Source organism: Dama dama, chromosome 9, assembly GCF_033118175.1.
Source record: "Dama dama isolate Ldn47 chromosome 9, ASM3311817v1, whole genome shotgun sequence".
Taxonomy (NCBI): domain Eukaryota; kingdom Metazoa; phylum Chordata; class Mammalia; order Artiodactyla; family Cervidae; genus Dama; species Dama dama.
The window spans coordinates 82801919-82821395 of record NC_083689.1 but is presented as its reverse complement, the minus strand read 5'-3'; the positions used below and the strand labels follow the sequence as shown (position 1 = coordinate 82821395).

General features: G+C 37.7%; 1 protein-coding gene across 4 annotated transcripts in view; it reads left to right on the top strand.

Moving 5' to 3' along the window:
- SSBP2 (single stranded DNA binding protein 2) overlaps positions 1-18497 on the top strand; it is a 303233-nt gene extending 284736 nt beyond the window's left edge. For all 4 annotated transcript variants that reach the window (XR_009694225.1, XM_061151947.1, XM_061151945.1 and 1 more), the window contains 2 exons: positions 3864-3962; positions 13338-18497. Coding sequence is in view for 3 of the 4 variants with exons in the window: in XM_061151947.1 (XP_061007930.1) it covers positions 3864-3962; positions 13338-13367 (129 nt within the window). In the remaining variant the exon portion in view is untranslated. The remainder of the gene's footprint in view (positions 1-3863; positions 3963-13337) is intronic.
- The last annotated feature ends 980 nt before the right edge of the window (positions 18498-19477 follow it).

Below are 19477 nucleotides of genomic sequence, written 5' to 3'. Positions count from 1 at the left end.
ATTGGCCACCCATTGTGTACTTTTGTGTACTGAGTACTGCCCTGTGCACTATGGGAAAATAAAAAATACTTCTTTAAATACAAACATAATCTTCACCCTCAATGGTTCATATACTTAGGCAGGAATTCCTTCATTCAGTAAACATGAATGTGCCAAGGCATTAATCTGGACTATAAAAATCCAAAGTTAAACAAGATATAATCTCTGCCCCCCAAAAGCTTAGTATAACTAAGGAGACCAAACAAATACAATAAGGAAAAACTTCTACAAAGGGAAGTTCAAATACATTTCAGTTGACCTGAGAACTATGCCCAAGTAATAAACTTGCTACTCAACAATATACTAGACATGACTAGTTGCATCCATCTTCAGATGGACTCCTCAGCCTCGCATTTCTGCCCTGCCCCACTGCTCATCCCAGGTTGCGGGCTCTAACCAGGCTGTCTGGGTGATGACACCACGATTGTCTGTCCCATCTCCACTACACTCATGGTCACTTTATCTCTAATCAACAGCATCAAACGTACCGTAGACTCCCCTCCCAATTTTTTCTTCCCTACTTCTTTCCACTCACTGCTTACTTTTTCAGTCTTTCACACTGAGCTGTGCAAAGCGTGACTAACTTCATTTTCCCTATCTTCCTCCTTTCCAACGCATGTCCAGCTATCTCAAGAAACTCTCCTCTCTTTTCTCTTATTTCCTGGACTCTTTCCTTTTCCTCCTATTCTTTTTCTAGTCATTCTTTGTGAATCGGAAGGTGATCTTATTTTTTAATAAACACTACTGCTTATTTTTGTTCACAATCCTTCTTGAGCCTCCAGTTGCCTCTTCCTAATTCTCCAATTAAACCTGTATTTTTTTATTTTATTACTTTTAACTAGAGGACAATTACTTTACAATACAGTGATGATTTCTGCCATACATCAACTTGAGTCAGCCACAGGCATACACATGTCCCCTCCCTCTTAAACCTCCCTCATACTTTCCTCCCTATTGGATCCCTCTAGGTTGTCAAGCATCAGTGTTACATTTTTTAAATTTCTTATTTTAAGAAGTTGTTTGGCCAACATAACCACTTTTGTGCACTATAGTCTTGTCTTGTGGATGAAATCTACTGGAGATACTGCACAAAACCAGAGCTGCAGTTACATGCAACGTGTACACCGTTCATTGGCCCCCACCGCCGTAACCTGCTCCCTCACCCTAACCTACAGTGCCAGTCCTGAGTGTGTCTTTCCCTGTATCCTCATCATGTCATCCAGGGACCATCAAAAGCACTGTTGATGGTTTCCTTAAGACTCCCCATTCAGCAACTTCTGTTGTTTTCACAACATTTTACAGAAATTACCTCAGATTTTTTTTTTTTTAATGCCCTATATCATTTTACAGTTTTCAAATGTACCCAGTGACCTAGATAGGAACAAGTTTCAGGGATCTGATATGTAGTTCAGTTATGTATAAGGATGTGTCCTTTTAACTTTCCTCTCAATGTTCTTAAATGCTGAGTCACCATGCTATGAAAAGACTGCATGGAAAACTACACCATGAAGTGTTTTAAAAGTATTTAAATATTAATGTACTGTTACTTTTAAACTTTAAATATTTTTTTTAAACTGACACTTTGAATCAGGAATCAATATGAATGTAGCCAAACTTTCAGAGTTATAAATCAAGAAATGTTATCACTTATATGTAGAATCTAAAAAAAGGTACAAATGAACTTGTCTACAAAACAGAAATAGAGTTACAGATGTAGAGAAGAAGCTTATGGTTCCCCAGGGGGTAAGGGGGGGGGAGGGATAAATTGAGAGATTGGGATTGACATATACACAGTACTTTATATAAAACAAATATGGACCTACTATGCTCAGCACAGTGTAATGCCCTTATGAGAAGAGACTCTTAAAAAAAAAAACAAGGATGGGTGTATGTATTTGTATAACTTACTCACTTGGCTATACACCTGAAACACAACATTATAAATCAACTATACTGCAATTTTTAAAAATGTTTAAATATAACATGAAAACTTTTTTGAAGGAGTGATACATGGCAGAAGTGCAGCAGAGTCTGGGAGCACCCAGCTTAGTCAGAGATGTGCTGCCCCTCTCAGGGTATCTTGCATGCTTCTGGCCAGGGGTCCGAATATCACACTAAGATGGAGAGGGCTTGTTTCATCTGTTTTTTTGAATACGTCCAAGTGTACAGCTTCCAAATACATCCTCAAATACCCCTGTAGAGGTGCGGCAGATTATTTTTTACTCCACGATTACAGTTTGTCCATGAAATGACAAATCTGTCTGGACCAAAAAGACTGCTAGACTTGGGGTAAATCTTACAATATTTTTAAAAATAAATTTGCCGTATTTTGAACTAGTCAATATTATTACTCCTTATTTTAAAACAGTTGATTAATAATTTATTTTAGTGAGTTATAGCTTAAGTAGTTGCACTGCAATTTTACTTAATTTTTTTTTTCCAGGAAATCAAGTTATCCCTGTACATTTCAAAGTCCAGTTATTTTATACTTAGGAAACTAACATTTTCATAGGAAAAACAGTTGTCAAAAAAGAAAAAAAGAACCCTCTTTGTGCCATTAGGCAGTGGTTCCTGGGCCCGTGGGGTTCACTAGCAAACGGTGCGCCTATGGACTTCAGAGAATCCATGTGCCCAGATCCTCCCTCTGAGGTGCAGAGCATGCCAAGACACGAGCTGTATTTCCACCAGCTCGTCTACCTGTTTCTGCTTTACACTTTAACCGTATTTTTTAAAAGCATATATTCTTCTGGGAATAACTCATTCATGAAAGTCTCATCTTTATGACATAACTTAAGTCAGAATCCTCAGAAATTTTCTTAAAAAAAAAAAAAAAAAAACTAAAAACGTATTCAGAAACAGAATATAAATGGCAGTGACTCAGGAAAAGACTCCAAAACCTGGCTTCCATTTGAAATAACGAGTTTTCACCCTTGCAGCCTATTTTTCCAAGAGTCCCTCAGTGACACGTGCAGCCCGGTGTGCGCATGCGCTGTGTGCCTCTGCCGCTCTGCATTCCCCACCGAGCGGGCGTGTCAGATGACCTCACGTGGCTAAAATCACACAGTAATGATTGGACTAGAAGATGTAAATGGAGCATAAAGCAATATACTGCTAATTTAGTATTTGACTAGATAGCGCCTATCAACCATTTTACCTTAAGAGTTTTGAATACGTCTCCTCAAACAAATGGTTGGAAAGGATTCTAGATCCCTCCACACAGGAGCCTCCCTTCTCTCTGCAAATACATACTGAATTCTCAAGTTCTAGGGTATTTATTCCTCTTGTTCTTAACTATCGTTAACTATTTTCCTTTTCCCCTTATGGTTCATATAAAAATAATAGCTAAAATCGTGTTACTTCTGTAAAATGCATGTAGAATTAAAGGGAAATTGTTTATGAAAATAGTGACCTTTCGAGTCTGGTTAGTAAAATCACCCAGGCAAGGCATTGTTCCATCCTGTCGAATCAGTGGGTTGCCCACTCTGTTCATCATGGTCCTCCTGGGAATGTTTCTTAAACTCTCCAGAGTCCTAGGAACTCCGTAAACTGAAGGTGAGATTTTGAATAAATATTGATTCTGAGATTAAGATGAAGAGTTATGGTGAGTTATTTGGAGTTTGTTTTTTAATTTTCATTTGGGAAAATATATAGTACTTGTCAAGGTACTAAGAATGAACTGGAATACCTGGTAGAAGTCCGACGTAGGAATTATATCTACTTTGTCGTTAGAGATGATGCTATAGATTCCATGTTTGAAACAGTACAGTGTAAAAGGGAAATTAAAATCTTAAAAATGCTTTGTTTTCTAAATTTTTTTTTAACAGAATTCTCCCAATAATATGAGCCTGAGTAATCAGCCGGGCACTCCAAGAGATGATGGCGAAATGGGGGGAAATTTCTTAAATCCTTTTCAGAGTGAGAGTGTAAGTATTCCCTTGACTACATTATTATATCCAGATTTTATTTCTGAAGCTCTTCCTTAGAATAAGTGCATAAAGCCATTATTATGACTATTTAGAGTTCAATAGGTTGATCTTTTAAGAGTTAGAAAATTATATGGAATTTCTTTGTAAACATTTTAAAAAATGCACTTTCAACTCTGATTCTTTGTACATAGCTACAAAAATGAAAATTTTAATAACAATTTTTCTACAGAAAACATACATTATAAAGGAATGTACTAGAAACAGGTTGCATATTTGATCATTTTCATGAGTCTTCACATTACTGAAATGTCTTGGATCACTGCAAAACCAAGTCTGTTCGCAGTGCTGTCCTTTGAGGCTCTGAAACTTGTCTCTAAGATGCCGCCTTTACTTCATACTCTAGACTTTCCTGCCTGGTATGTTAACGTGTTGTTTACATTTAACCTGAACTAGATGCTCACATCACTTTTTGTGTGACTATAGTTTTAAACAAAGGCAGCATTTCGTGTCTACATAAAAGTAGACAGCAGCAGAGAAGCAATAAAATTCATTTCTCCATTTAACAGTTACTGAGCACTCGCCCAAGCAATAGCTAGGCCCTGAAGAAACCAAAAGGACATGGTATCTTTCTCAAGGAATGATTACACTATATAATAGTTAATTGACTGTTTTTTCACACTAGAAATGCCTATAGAATTGTTAAAAATACAATTTCCCAGAACCCTCCCTAGACCCAGTGACTCAGGATTTCCAGGAGTGGGGCCCAGCATACTTTCAGGTGAGAAAGCTTCAGCAGTGATGCTGACCCACGTTGTCTGCTAGGAATGCCTGAACTGGAGTGAAGAACTTCAGAACCCAGGCTCGTCTCATGTTCTCAGAAGCAGTGCCTCCAATACACGTGCTGCCATTAGTAAAGTTATGGAGGGTCTACCAAACTATAAGCAGAATCAGAAAAGAAACCCTTCTGATTGTACCTTCATTTTGCCCTAATTCAATATTTACCAGAGATCAGAATTGGAAGCAGTAGCTGGTAGCATGCCTAAATTTTACCCGGAATGGAACCCAAGATTGAGTGTTCCCTGGATTCCTTTACTTCTTGGTATTGCTCTAACACCTCTACCTGTGACAGGATTTCCTGTACTTTTAGACTTGACTTCTGTTAAAACTAGACATAAAATTACACTGATTTTTAGTTTGACTTTTATTTACATGCTATATATGATGAGTGGGGACAAGAAAGTTATACATAAAAATTTATATTTAAAAAAATCAAAAAATTAGCCCATCAGTGATGAGGAAACAGAAAATTGTGAGAAACTATATAGTTTATCATAATGCTTAGGGTTACGGGATTTTGTTTTTTTTAGGTCCTGGTTCTTTCACTAGTTTGCTTGAAGACTATTGACAAATTAATTAGTTACTGTTCTCTCTATCTAATTAGAGACATTAATTTCATTTTATGTTAATTCTTCCACTAACAAAATTTTATAATTCAGTGAGGTATATGATAATTAATTCAGTTCAATTAGATGTGTTGAGCCTGCAGTATGCAGAGCACTAGGTTAAGGACAAAGTATTCTGAAATAAACATAACACATCCCTAACCTCAAAGAATGCAATCTGACGGGGAAAATGTGTTTACACAACTAATTAAACCACGTGTCAGATTAATAAGTACTGTAATAGAAACCATGTGTTTAAAGAGCACTGAGGAAATTTATTACCTTTGTATTGGACAAGAAAACTTCTTTAAAGAGATCCCATGTGACTTTGACTTCAGGGGCAAGGACGAGAGGAACTCCACCCACTCTTCCTTCCCAGATGCCTTGTTGGTGACTGCTTGTTCGTTGGGGAGGGGCCAGCTTCATAGTGGGCATCGGAGAGCTTTTTGTGATGATCAGAAAACCAGATAGAAGGGGAGTTGAAAAACTACTTTGTGTCAACACCAGCCTCGCCCTCCGGCCCCAGGTGGACCAGGCCCCCAGCAGGCAGCAGCGCCCCTTGGGACTGTGTGCCCAGCGCGGACAGCTGCTGGCGCGGGGCTGCCCCCTCCCTGGACCCTGGCCCGGCCTCCCTACCCTTGAAGCCAGGAAGCAGGTAAAATGCCAGGCTGCTGTGCAGTTACCAAAAAAAAAGTTCCAGCCTGTCTCCCCTCCCCTCTCTCCTGTCCCCACTGGAAAAGTCCCCCAAAGAGAAACACTCGGATGGGGGTGGAGAACCTGCCGCTGCCTCGAGTGTAGCGCGGCCCTGGAAGCAGGTCCACGCTGGCCACGAGCTGTCCCCCCCCCACCCCCACGGGTCTCCACTATGAATGACACCCGTGTTATGGATTCCTCTGTTACATTTTTGTTTGCACTTTAAAAGTTCAAGAAATAGAGCAGAGAGGAGGAAGACAAAAGAAATTCGTTGCTGACATATAGTAAGGCCTTAAGCCGTAAATAGGCTAGGTATCTCTGCTAAGTATATCATCAAGGAAAAGCAGAACTACTTAATGAATTCAAAAAGAAAACATTTCCCATGACTAAACATGCAAATCAGACTCTAGTGTTTAATGCACCTAAAGTCTGTAAAGCCAAAATTTTTGAGCAGTCTGCCTTTTGAGGGTTTGTCAGTCTTTATTTTGAAGTTTAACCACAGAAGCAGCCTGGGAAGGAAGCAAACATCTATTAACTGATTGTTACAGACACTGTCCCAGTTATTTCACACATGCTGCTTAATGTAATCCATATACAGACGGAAATGTCCACCCAAAGGCGGAAAGCTTGCAGTGCCAACACACTTTATGTAGAAAAATGTGAACCAAAAAAATAGAGCCACTATTCAGACTGTTTGGGGCGGGGGAAATCATAAACAAGCCTTTATTTCAAAAAACAAAGATGCCCCCTAGTGTTCAAACTCTAGAAAATGTTTGGTTTTGAAAACAATACAAAAAGGTTTAGTTCAAAATAGTGCTTCATGACTCTCAGGAGAAAGCAGTCTTATTTCTTGAATTAATTTGGCATCATACTTTGCCATAGCATTGAACTATAATCAGCTGAGCAAACATGCTGTTAAAATCATGTTGCCAAATAGGAATTATCAACAAGACAGTAGATAATTTCTTATTACCCTTACTGCCTTTTGTCATTTTCTGCTATTGCAAAGAAATCACATATGCCCCCATGTATTTTTTTTTTTTACATAGCCACATACACACTAGATTTATTTCATTTTAGTTCAGCTCAGGTACCTGTAATATTATCTCTTATTTAGAAAAGAAAATATCTAGATGCTTAGAAATAAACATAAGATCTGAAGTGTTCTTAAAGTGTATGAACAGAAATGCCCACACATTGGTTGTAGATTTAATGGATACTTCTGATGAAGTCCATGGTACATGAAGTGGGTATAATAAACTCTCTAGTTCATGCTTTACATGCTAAACCAAACACTGATGCCATCAATAGTTTTGTAAGGCCAGAACTGTTCTCACCTGACGAAGGAGAACCTGCTATCACAGCCTCCCGCATAAACACTAGAATATGTCATGGCATATTGATGCAGTGGTACGACAGAAACGTTGCCGTGTGGTCTCGGGACAGTACACCGTGAATATTTCATGTCTCTAAGTACGACATCCCATTTAACACTTACTCTTTCTTTACTTCTGGAAAAAAAATGTAAGCTATTTCTCTTCTGCTTGAATAGCAATCAGTAGCAAAATTCCTTTTTGCTTGCACATTCTGTGAGTTTTCCTAGAAATTTTGTGATTTCCCTCAATCTCACTTAGTTGAAGCAGTTTCAATAAAGGCAACAACAGATAAGTGGTTTATAGCCTTAGCAGTGCAAATAGCCCATCATTTATATAGACAGTTACACACAGTCTATTTTACTATTCCAAATATACTCAGAGCTTCATCTTACAGTTACTTGTACTTTCAAATTTTAAATTTTATTAGATGCTTGCTAATTTTTCTGAGTTTGGTTGCTTAGAGATGATGCTTCCATCCTTTCTGACTAAATCTGGCCCTGACTTTCTTGGTGTACCCTATTTTTCCACTCAGTTTCCTCCCTGAATAAACCTAACTCTCTAACTTCCCAATGAATCTGTAACAGATTCTCATTTTACTGTAAGATTTACTTAAGACATTTGAAATACTACAGGTTTAAAACCTTAACAATTGCCAGTGTTAAGAAATAGGAACAACCAATAAGCATGCTTGGTAGCAGGGAATGTGCACATATATTTGTTTGCATATCTGCATACTTTTAACAGTGTATAATTAGAATGAATACTGTAATGTATTCTTCACAATATTACCTAATGTTACTTGACATATGAATGAACTGGAATAATCCTTAGGAAAAAAGGATTCAGGGATTTTTAAAATCCGATTATTCAGGATGTGCATTAAATGAGATGGTCTCTAGAATTAATTATGACTTACCCAGAAAATTTTTCCAACATACCCTTTGAAGTCCTTTCAGAAAAGCTTTAAAGGCTTTTACTGTTTTTAGATTGGCACAATATACCCATTAAAGTCTTTGTCTTTAAAATAATGATTGATGATCTCGCTGTGTTGTTTAAAATTAAATCCAGTTAAATTTTCAGGTCCTAAATTAGACTAGCTGCATCTTAAGGGCTTAGTAGCCATATCTGGCTAATGGCTGCTATGCCGGACAGCACAGAATAGAGCATATCCATCATCACAGACGGCTCTGTGTGCAGTATGATCGACTCACCGATTCTTACTATAAATAACAGTAGCCATAGAAAGCATCCCTGATCTGGGAAGATCCCTGGAAAAGGAAATGGCAACCCACTGCAATATTTCTGCCTGGGAAATCCATGGACAGAGGACCCTGGTGGGCTACAGTTCATGGGGGTCATGAAGAGTCGGACACAATTTAGTGACTGAACAACAACAAATGTCCTATGCCCATTTTGCCATATTCTAGTGTTTTCTACTTTTAATAAAACATTGGTATCCATTTATCTTCTTGTTTATTCTTGCTCCTAAATGTCAAATACCAAAGTATAATTGTCAAAGCCTGTGCGTAGTTTGTGGCAGCATGCTGTCATTCCTTGTTGTGGAGATGTGCATGATTTCTCCTGATGAGTTGGGGGTAGATCCCCTCCCAGCACAGGGTCAGGGTGGGCTCCACTTCACAGATCCTTGTCTATGACTGTTTGGGGTTTTATTTAGCTTTGCTTTTTGCTGCCACTATCAAGCTTAAAAGGGAAGACACTTTCTATCAAATTGAATCCCCTTTGTCTTTTCTGGCAGTCTCCACTTTCATCAACCTACTCACTGTACTCCAACATGGAAAGTGAGTAACATGTCTAATTTAGTTTTTGCAGACTAAATGGAAATTTGAGGCTATTAAATGATTAACAAGTAGATTTTTTTCTTGATTGGACCTGTGTTTAAAAGATTAACAATCCTCCTCTTAGGCTCTGGTGACCCGTTTTCAGGCCTAGTCATCTACTTTAACTCAAGATCAACGTGGGGTTGTGGGTTTAAGCCATAGATCAAACTCTGATGACTTCCAGGCCAGACTTCTGCCAGCTGAACCACTGTTGCCCTGCACTCTTCCCTGGGAAATCCTGCTTTCTCCATATTAACAAATCCATCCATATCTAGTCCACACCTTATACTTCATTTCTGATTCCTACACTGCCTTAGGTCATCTGGAGTTCACATGATCTAGTCTTTCTGCTCCCTTTTCAGAAGGTTCATGCCCTCCTTCTCAGAATCATCATTGTTCCTGGTTAAGCCCTTGCAGAATGGACCAAACCCTCTCACTTTATCTGCCTCTTTCCATGAGGCACTATCATTAGTACCACATTAAAAGGAATTCCCTTATTGCCTTGGTCCTCAGTTCAGTTCAGTAGCTCAGTCATGTCTGACTGTTTGTGACCTGTGAAGTGCAGCACTCCAGGCCTCCCTGTCTATCACCAGCTCCTGGAGTTTACCCAAACTCATGCCCATCAAGTTGGTGATGCCATCCAACCATCTTATGTCATCCCCTTCTCCTCCTGCCTTCAATCTTGCCCAGCATCAGGGTCTTTTCCAATGACTCAAGTCTTTGCATGAGGTGGCCAAAGTACTGGAGTTTCAGCCTCGGCATCAGTCCTTCCAATGAACACCCAGGACCGATCTCCTTTAGGATGGACTGGTTGGATCTCCTTGCAGTCCAAGGGACTCTCAAGAGTCTTCTCCAACACCACAGTTCAAAAGCATCAATTCTTTTATAGTCCAATTTTTTTATAGGCGCTCAGCTTTTATAGTCCCAACTCTCACATCCATACATGACTACTGGGAAAACCATAGCTTTGACTAGATGGACCTTTGCTGGCAAAGTAATGTCTCTACTTTTTAATATGCTGTCTAGGTTTGTTCAGTTTGAGTAAGCTCCAGGAGTTGATGATGGACAAGGAAGCCTGGCATGCTGCAGTTCACGGGTTGCAAAAAGTTGGACACGACTATGTGACTGAACTGAACTGAGGACCAGGGCAAAAGGGAATTCCTTTTAACGTGGTACTAATGATTATGCCCATGGAAAGAGGCAGATAAAATGAAAGGCTTCTTCCAAGGAGTAAGCGTCTTTTAATTTCATGGCTGCAGTCACCATCTGCAGTGATTGTGGAGCCCAAAACAATAAAGTCAGTCTGTCACTGTTCCCATTGTTTGCCCATCTTCTTGCCATGAAGTGATGGGACAGGGTGCTATGATCTTAGTTTTCTGAATGTTGAGTTTTAAGCCACCTTTATCACTCTCCTCTTTCACTTTCATCAAGAGGCTCTTTAGTTCTTCTTCACTTTCTGCCATGAGGGTGGTGTTATCTGCATATCTGAGGATATTGATATTTCTCCCAGCAATCTTGATTCCAGCTTGTGCTTCATCCAGCCCAGCATTTCTCACGATGTACTCTGCATATAAGTTAAATAAGCAGGGTGACAATATACAGCCTTGATGTACTCCTTGACGTACTGGAGAAGGGAATGGCAAACCGCTTCAGTATTTTTGCCTTGAGAACCCCACGAACAGTCTGAAAAGGCCCTGGTCCTCAGTTTTTTATAAAACTTATAAAGTACTTAAGAACTCATATTTACATCTAATCTGGAAACCCCCTTCTTCCAGAGACCATTCCATTTGTAGCAGATGCTTCTCCCATGGCAGATGATCTAGAATGTGTTGTCTAAGACAGTGGCCACCAGCGGCTTTAAATAAGTTCAAGTTGAGTCATGTTAAAATTTCAGTTCCTAGCTACGTTTCATGGGCTCAGGTTGCCCCATGTGGCTAGTGGCTTTCACACTGGAACCACAGATTGTGGAACGTGGCTGCCGCTGAGGTAAGTTGTGTTGGGCGGTGCCACTGTAGAACTCTTCCATCACAGTCTGTTCCTCAGGAGTGTGAGGGCACATTGCAGCACTGTTTACAGTAGCCCAGACATTTAGCAACCTAAATGTTCATCGATAGAGGAATGGACAAGAGAAGATGTGGTGCGTATATACAATGGAATATCACTCAGCCATCAAAAAGAATGAAATCATGCCGTTTGCAGCAACATGGATGGACCTAGAGACTTTCATGCTGAATGAAATCAGGCAGAGAAGGAGAAATATCATATGACATCCCTTATATGTGGAATCTAAAAAGAAATGATACAAATGAACTTACTTATAAAACAGAAAGAGACTCACAGATTAGAGAACAAACTTAGGGTTGCCAAGGCTGAAGAATGGAGGAAGGGATAGTTGGGGAGTTTAGGATGGACATGTACACACTGCTGTATTTAATTTTTTTCTTAATCTGTGTGTTTTATTGAAGTATAGTTGACTTTCAGGCGCACAGCAGGCGATTCAGGTATACATATACACATATTGTTTTTCAGATTACTTTGCCTGATAAGTTATTACGAAATATCGACTACAGTTCCCTGTGCTATACAGTAAACCTTTGTTGCTTGTTGCATGTCTTTTTTTTTTTTAATTAGGAATCTAGCATCTATTCAATAAAGTCAGACAAATGGAATGCAAATGTCAAATTTTTTAGTTAGGTAAAAATTCATGTTTTCTAAAATATATATTGTACATACTATTTACATATAGGTATACAAAAGCTTTTCTACTGTGCTTGATAAAGGCTTGAGAAAGAACAACAAACAAAATAGAGATGGAGAAATTGGAAAACAAACTAAATGAAAGGGGAGCACTGAATATGCAATAGAAAGAGTGAAACAAACTAGATAAAAGTAAAAGATCGGCATATAGTCCAGGTGTTTTTAAACATGGCTGCTCATTAGAAACACATCTGGAGTTTTGGAGAAAAACTAATACCTGGGCCTTATTTAAAGTAGATTACCAACAAGGACCTACATTATAACACAGGAAACTCTCCTCACTGTTACACGGCAGCCTGGAGAGGAGGGGCGTTTGGGGGAGAATGGATATATGTGTGTGTACAGCTGATCCCCCGCACTGTCCCCCTGAAACTACCACAACACTGTTAATCAGCTATACCCCAATGCAAAATAAAAAGCTTTAAAAAAGTATGAGGGTATATTGACATCATTATCAGAATAATTGCTCTATTTATCATTTATAAGACTATGTTTCCAAATTTCTGAAAGCCTCACCTTTCCCGGTGGTCAGCCTCAAACCGGCAAGTAGCACGTGACAGCAATGCCCCTCCGTCCACCCAGAAATGCTTGTGGATTGAGATTGGAGCCGGAGTTTCCAGGAAGTTTACATGCTGCAGCATGAGTCAGACTCTTTAAGTAGTGATGTTTTTTCAGTGCTCTAGCGAGGATTTCTTATGGCCAGCTATAAGTTCAATGATTAATCCAGCATTTACTGAGCACATTTCTGTGTTTCCAATAAATATATAGTTTTAAGGGGTTTATATTCAATCCTCCCAAAACCCCTTTAAGATTAATACTGTCATGAAGCAGATTTAACAGGTGACGAAACAGGCACCAGGAGGCCAGTGACCTCCCATCTTCACCAAGCGTGTAGGAGACAGAGACTATCCTGTCCCTCATACTCATTTCATATGATTCCACCTTGGGCTCGATTTTTGCCCTAGTTGTTCCAAGGGCCCATAAATCCTGAATCTGCCTAGAAGAAAAAAAGCTAAGGGACCAGGTGGCTTATCAACCCCCAACGCTCAGAGAGAGGACAGGACTGGTTGCTTTCCAGAGGGGAATAGTTAACATTTCAGGACGGTCAATTCTATATAATTTACTCTTTTCCTGCTTTCTAAACTTTTATGGTGTATTAAAAGCTTGTTCATAAAAGGCATTAAAATTCACAGTTACTATTGTTTACCGAGGGGGATGTCAGTGGCCTGTAGAACTGTTGTTAAAATATGGATTCTTCTCTCCTAGTACTCCCCTAGCATGACAATGAGTGTGTGATCCATTACCAAGTCTCCTCATGGAAACCACAGTGAGTCAGCCCTTCACAGAACTACTACGGAAGAAAATTATTCATCACAGTGTACAGTTAAACAAAGGAATCTCAGTCACACCAAACCAACCTTTTTATTTCCTGCTCTCTCCCCTATTTTGTGAAGAAAGCGGGTCCAAACGTGATTCGAACAACTGTACGGAGCGGCACATTAGAATTGCCCTCAACTGAACTGCAAATGATTATCTGTGTATGTATATGTGTGGGAAAGAGAATGTATCGTATGTGTGTATGTTATATGGACACATGCACATACGTACATTGACCCACAGGACATTGTAAAATACTATCACATGACATCTTAAGTAGAAATGAGTAGGGACTTTTATTCCATCCTTTTTTTCACGTTTACATTTTAATTATTAAAAGTTGCTCCTGCCCCTCCCTGAACTATTTTGTGCTGTGTATATCACTGCTTTATATAAGTTATTTTTTAAGGTGAACTCAGATGTTATGGTTTTGTAAATGTCTGCAATCATGGATAGGAATAAAATCGCTTATTTGAGAGCTTTCATTAAATTGCGTGTGATGCAAGTTATCCTGTGAATGACAACGTGTACTAAGAAAAGAAGTGTGTCTTCATCTTTATGTCAAATCAAACAATTTCTCAGTAACCTTCAGTGAGTATTTTTGTACTTTTTATGTAGGGATAAAACTTCAAATCAACAGAAGCTTAGCTGGGGCCTAACACAGTATATTTCTGCAGTAACTGCTCTAGGTGGAATTCTTGATTTGGCTTAGATGATACAGAAAATCAGTAATTAGCCGCAGTTGCTTAGACCATAGCAATAAAGTGCCAGGGGTCATCATATTTTTAGCAACACATTTTCTGTTTAACATGATAAAGCCCCGACGTAGTAACTATTTGCTTGAATTAGTCACTTGTCACCAGGAATGCTAGAGCTCAGTTTTTTAATAAGATACTAATGTGAAATGGTGCCTCATTTTTATTCAGACTTCTTGTGAACATTTTCACATAGACACTGCAAAGAGATACATTCAAATGATTGAGGCTTTTAGCACAAGGGAGAAGGAAAATTTTAATCACACCCCAGGGGTTCTGGAGTGCCGCTTCTCTACCCAAGTATCTCACTAGTGGCAGAATTGACTGTGTGTCCCTGGTCACTGGCAGCAAAGCAGGTGCTGTGTTCCCAGGATATAGGACTTTTATTAGAGAGAAATTATTGTAGTCATTGACATTAGTCATATATATCTACTTCGTATAACTGTTCAGAAAACATTAGAAAATTTAAACAAAACACAACACTTCCCTTATGAAAACACATTGCTCTGTGGCCCTTTCCAGATCTTTTGAGTTTCCTGTCTTCCATCATACACATAAACACCGAAGTCATAATAGAAAAGTGTGAAGACCGACTTTAGACTCTGAAAGCTAAGATGCTGATCCTTCCTGTTAAAATTGTAAACAACTATATATCCAAACTCAAGAGATTTTGAAAAGCATTGTTTAATCTCAGGTAAGGGGCATCCATCTTTCTGGAGGCAAATGGTCTCTAAAGTGACACTTTGGCATTATATTTACTAGTCATTGATCCTAGATGACTTACTTCTCTCAAATCCACGAGGATTTATTCCTTCTGAAAATAAAGATTTTTGCCTGTGCATGACAGGGATGCTAGGCAGAACTGTTAAAACGGAAAAAGGAAGTTGAATTAAAATTTATGTTCCAGATTTAAACTAATCAAACTAGTTGCCATTAATCACACATTGTGCAGAGGCTAGGACTGCAGACTGGAGAACAGCGTCAAGCTTTCAAGCTGCAGAGAGGCTTTCATGAAAAATTCAGACCACAGGGTCTTTAACTCAAGCCCGGGTAACCTGGAGATGACACCTTGTACAGATACGTGAATTTTCCAAGGATAATTTTAATTTTCACTTTGTGATAGTTGTATGAACACCGACGGTCTTGAGATAAACTTAACCTTATAATGCTAGAATTTTGAAAACTTTTGTTCACTCTTTTCTCCATTGTTACTGATCTTGAATTTCTTTTATTTGCCTTCTAAGAAGGTATTGTTTCTTATTATCAAAGAATCGTGAGCATGATTTTACTTGCTCTCATTTTGGGGGTAATATTGGATGTGGATGGCAATATGGGTCCCATTATCTCTAGCCTATTTGGTTAAAAAAAAAAAAAAGTAAAAACCAAGGTATAGCAATCAATTCAGCTTAAGTATTTCTTTTTCTCTTAGAACCCAGATTAAAAATAGCTAGTTTTTTAAATTCCTGAAACAGTTGAAAATTTGAAGAAACTGGATTCAAGAAAACCAGAAAATAAGGATACTTAATTCTAACATCAAATAATTTTCTCATCTACCAAATGGAAAACAGTATATCTGTATATTAATTTTGTTTAGGTGTTGAATCATTTAAACCTTATCCTTTTCTCTTTTCACCTATGTTTTCCATGCATTTGTGTTGATGTTTATGTATACTACCCTTTCCTGAGTTACTTTTAACATTTCATCTCACAGTAACATTAGCAATTCTTGTCTACATTGAACATATAAAATACATGTGTAATATAAAAATAAATAGGTGAAAACATTAATTCTTATCACTCTGCTTTGCGTTCTGCCTAACTCACCACAGTTGAAAATATATGTCAAGTTATTTTCTAAGGTATGTATGTCTTTAATCAGCTGTCTTTCTTATAGCAGAATTGCACTTGGAAACAGAATCTGGAGGTACCATTGATTTGGTAATAACCCACAGCTTTGATGGGTAAATGTTAGTGCTTCTTTCCAAGTGTTCCAGTTTGGACTCAGTTTCTGATGAACAGGAATTACATAGCTAAGAATCTGAGGTTAAGATTTTTCTATGGCCAGAAAATTAATAAATCTGCTCTGTGAGTTGTGGAAAGTGCCTACAACAATCATTTCTCTCCAGGAATAAAATAGAAAAAATGTCCATTTCTTTTTTTTATGATTCTCTAAGTTTTCTGAACTCTATTGCATTTCATAGGCTCATTCAGTTCACATTTTTCCTGTGCTTTGAAAGAGCAAATGAAAATAAAGGAGTTCAGTTTGGGACATGAGGAAGCCCTACGTCTGTCCATACCTTTTCTCTGTCATTTCATTCTGAGAATACATAGCCAAGCATTTAGTACTGAGCCCTTGGCAAAGAGTTTTCCACAGTCCTTAATGCCATGAGGTCTTGAATGGCCTTTTTTTTTTCATGCCTCCCTCCCAATCTCGCATCCTCCAGTAGAAATAAAAAGTGAACATTTTTACCTTCTCAGCCCTTACAGTTTTCTTCTTCATACAGTATACAGTTTTCCCAGGGGAAAAAAATTGCAGTTTCCACTTTTAGATTGTCACTGTTAATTGTGTCAGTGAACCATACCTTGAGAAATACTGGAAAGGTGAACCACTATCAACACGCTTCCATTTGGCATATTAAACGTGTGTGTGTGTGTGTGTGTACATGTGTGTTGAGAGTAGCAGTGTGAAGTTTGCTCACAAAACACTTCCACTATGACTTGGATTGTGCTGTAGCCCAACTGGTAACTATTAATTCCTTCCTTTGATTGTGTTTTATTTCAATGGTAAAGATTAGCTGATTTAAGTCATTTGGGGTGGACAGAGTAATGCAAAATATAAACGGATGGCCTCGCCCGCTTCACATCCTGTGCTAGCTTGTCCACATTAGGCTTTCTTACAAAGGCTTTGCATCTAAAGGTAAGAGCATAGGGACCACCTAATCCTCGGCCACCTCACTGCCATGAATTGTGCAATAATTACAGTCTTTCAATGTAGACATTTGTTTAGAAGAAAATTGAATTGAAATTCACCTATTTTACCACAAGTGTCAAGTTTACCCATGGACTGTAATTCAGACTGAAAGGAAGGACCTACAGATGAAAACACCTGAGACCTCTTTAATTTCTTTTCTGAACTTTGCGCTAAAGAGAAATTCTGAATTGAGTAAGTCTCCTAAGGAGTATTTCCTCTAAGTTCCCCATGTTAACTTAGTATAATGGTCTTCCTGAATAGAAGAAAAATAATTTCTATAAGTAGTTTAATGTAAATACTTTTGCTGTCTACAATCTTAAATATGTAGACAAATATATAGATACTGTAAAGTTTCAAGTGGGATTAAGTCTTTTCATGTATAGAAATACAGTTTATCCTCCACCACCACCCCTTGTGGATTTACTGTCTTCAGGACTGGACTCACTTCGACTATCTCAGTCATTGAAATGTAATATTTTCCTGGAAATATTTGGCATTTCCATTTTTTAAGTGAGATGTAATTAGCATGACAAAGGCAAGTATCAATATTCCTAGAAAAAAGTATTTATTCCCAGAACTTATTTGCAGTTAATGTTAAAACTTTATCCCACTTTCTCTTTTGTGTATGCAACATGACCTCAGTATATTGCCCAGAAAATGAAATTTGGATTCTTCATAGTGTTTTCAGAACACAAGACAATGTGTTATTATCTAAATTACCATCATGTCCTGACAGGTAAATGCAATTAATCATCTACTTATTAGAAAACAATTCAAATAACCTTCCCAGTTTACATAATTTGAAAGTAAATCCACTTTAACCTTAGCAACACCTTAGAAATGCTTTTAATATAAACAACAGGTTCAAATATGTATGTGACTTTCTGTTGTATTTCAGAATAATTACTTTCCATGCATTGAAACAATTAAACTTAGCAGAAGTTATATGTTATAATGAATAAAGAACATGGTGTTGTTTCAAGCATGAATGGACAAGTCTTTACAAAGAAGATTCTTTTATAGCCATCAGCTTATTGTATTGTTTAACTGTGATTTTACGATTTTAAGATGTTTTCTTACTACATGTATTTAAATGTTACTTATAATGTCTTCCTGGAAAAACAATTATTTGTAAGGTTTTTATAAATGCACAATTAATGTATAAATATAGTTGGAATCTGGGATGACTCTTCGTAATCTACTATTTTTCATTCTACCATGGCCACCAGCTACCTGGTACATTTTGTAAATTTAGCATCTTCCTGTGTGTGTGTGTGCATGCACATTCACGCACACATGTGCATTATTACATTTTCAAATGAATTTATCTCTCCTTGTTTTTGTAAAAATATTTGAGCTATTCATGTAGTAGGAAAGGTTGCCGTAAGGATGCACATAAATATCCATTAATTTCACACATTTTCACATTTAATGTTAAAAATGCAGTATTTCATTTACAGTTTCTACCTTTTCATTGCTAGACTATTATTGAAAAAGTAAAGGAAATTGTTCATATAAAACTAGCACAAACGCTTTCTGAATGATAAGAATTGTAACTAATGTGGACATCTGTGTCTCTAATTGAATTAGACATTCTGCTTTATGTAAAACCCAGCAGTCTTGTATCAAAGAATTTATTTATATGCATTTAAATAGGTTATGATGAGTGGCTAGCTTTATATAGTCAAGATAACTAAACTTTGACTACCAAAAAGTAAGTAATATTATTAGCAAAATTAATGGATAAAAGTTCAGTATTTTATTCCAAGTAGGATTACACATAATGCAAAAATCTGAAGTTATTATGCACATAATTCATGTAACATTATGCTTCTTCTCAAGTACATTCATCTTTCTAATGAATTACACAGATTGTAGCCTCAGTTCACTGTGAGCATTTATTTACTCACATAAAAATTCTGAAGTAGGTTCTCTGCACAGCTCTATAGATAAGAATATAGAAGGAGGATGGTCTATAATTGAGGTTAAAAATAATTCATCCTAGGTATCAGTAGAAATATATAAATTATTTTTTCAATAAATTCTTAAATACTGTTTCTGTAGTATTTAAGAGGATTTAAATGTTAATTATTTCTAGCATTATGGTTTTGATCTAAATGGGGGCTTCTAGTTCAGTGATGCCACACATTTGTACATGGTGTTTAGAGAGGAAAAAACTGTAAATCCCACTGGTCAGACACCTTACTGAGCTAAAGGTTACCTCAAGTAACTTATTAAAATGACAATTTTAGCAAGGTGTCTGGATTTCTGGCAGATGGAAGGTGGGTAGCAAAGCAAGAGAA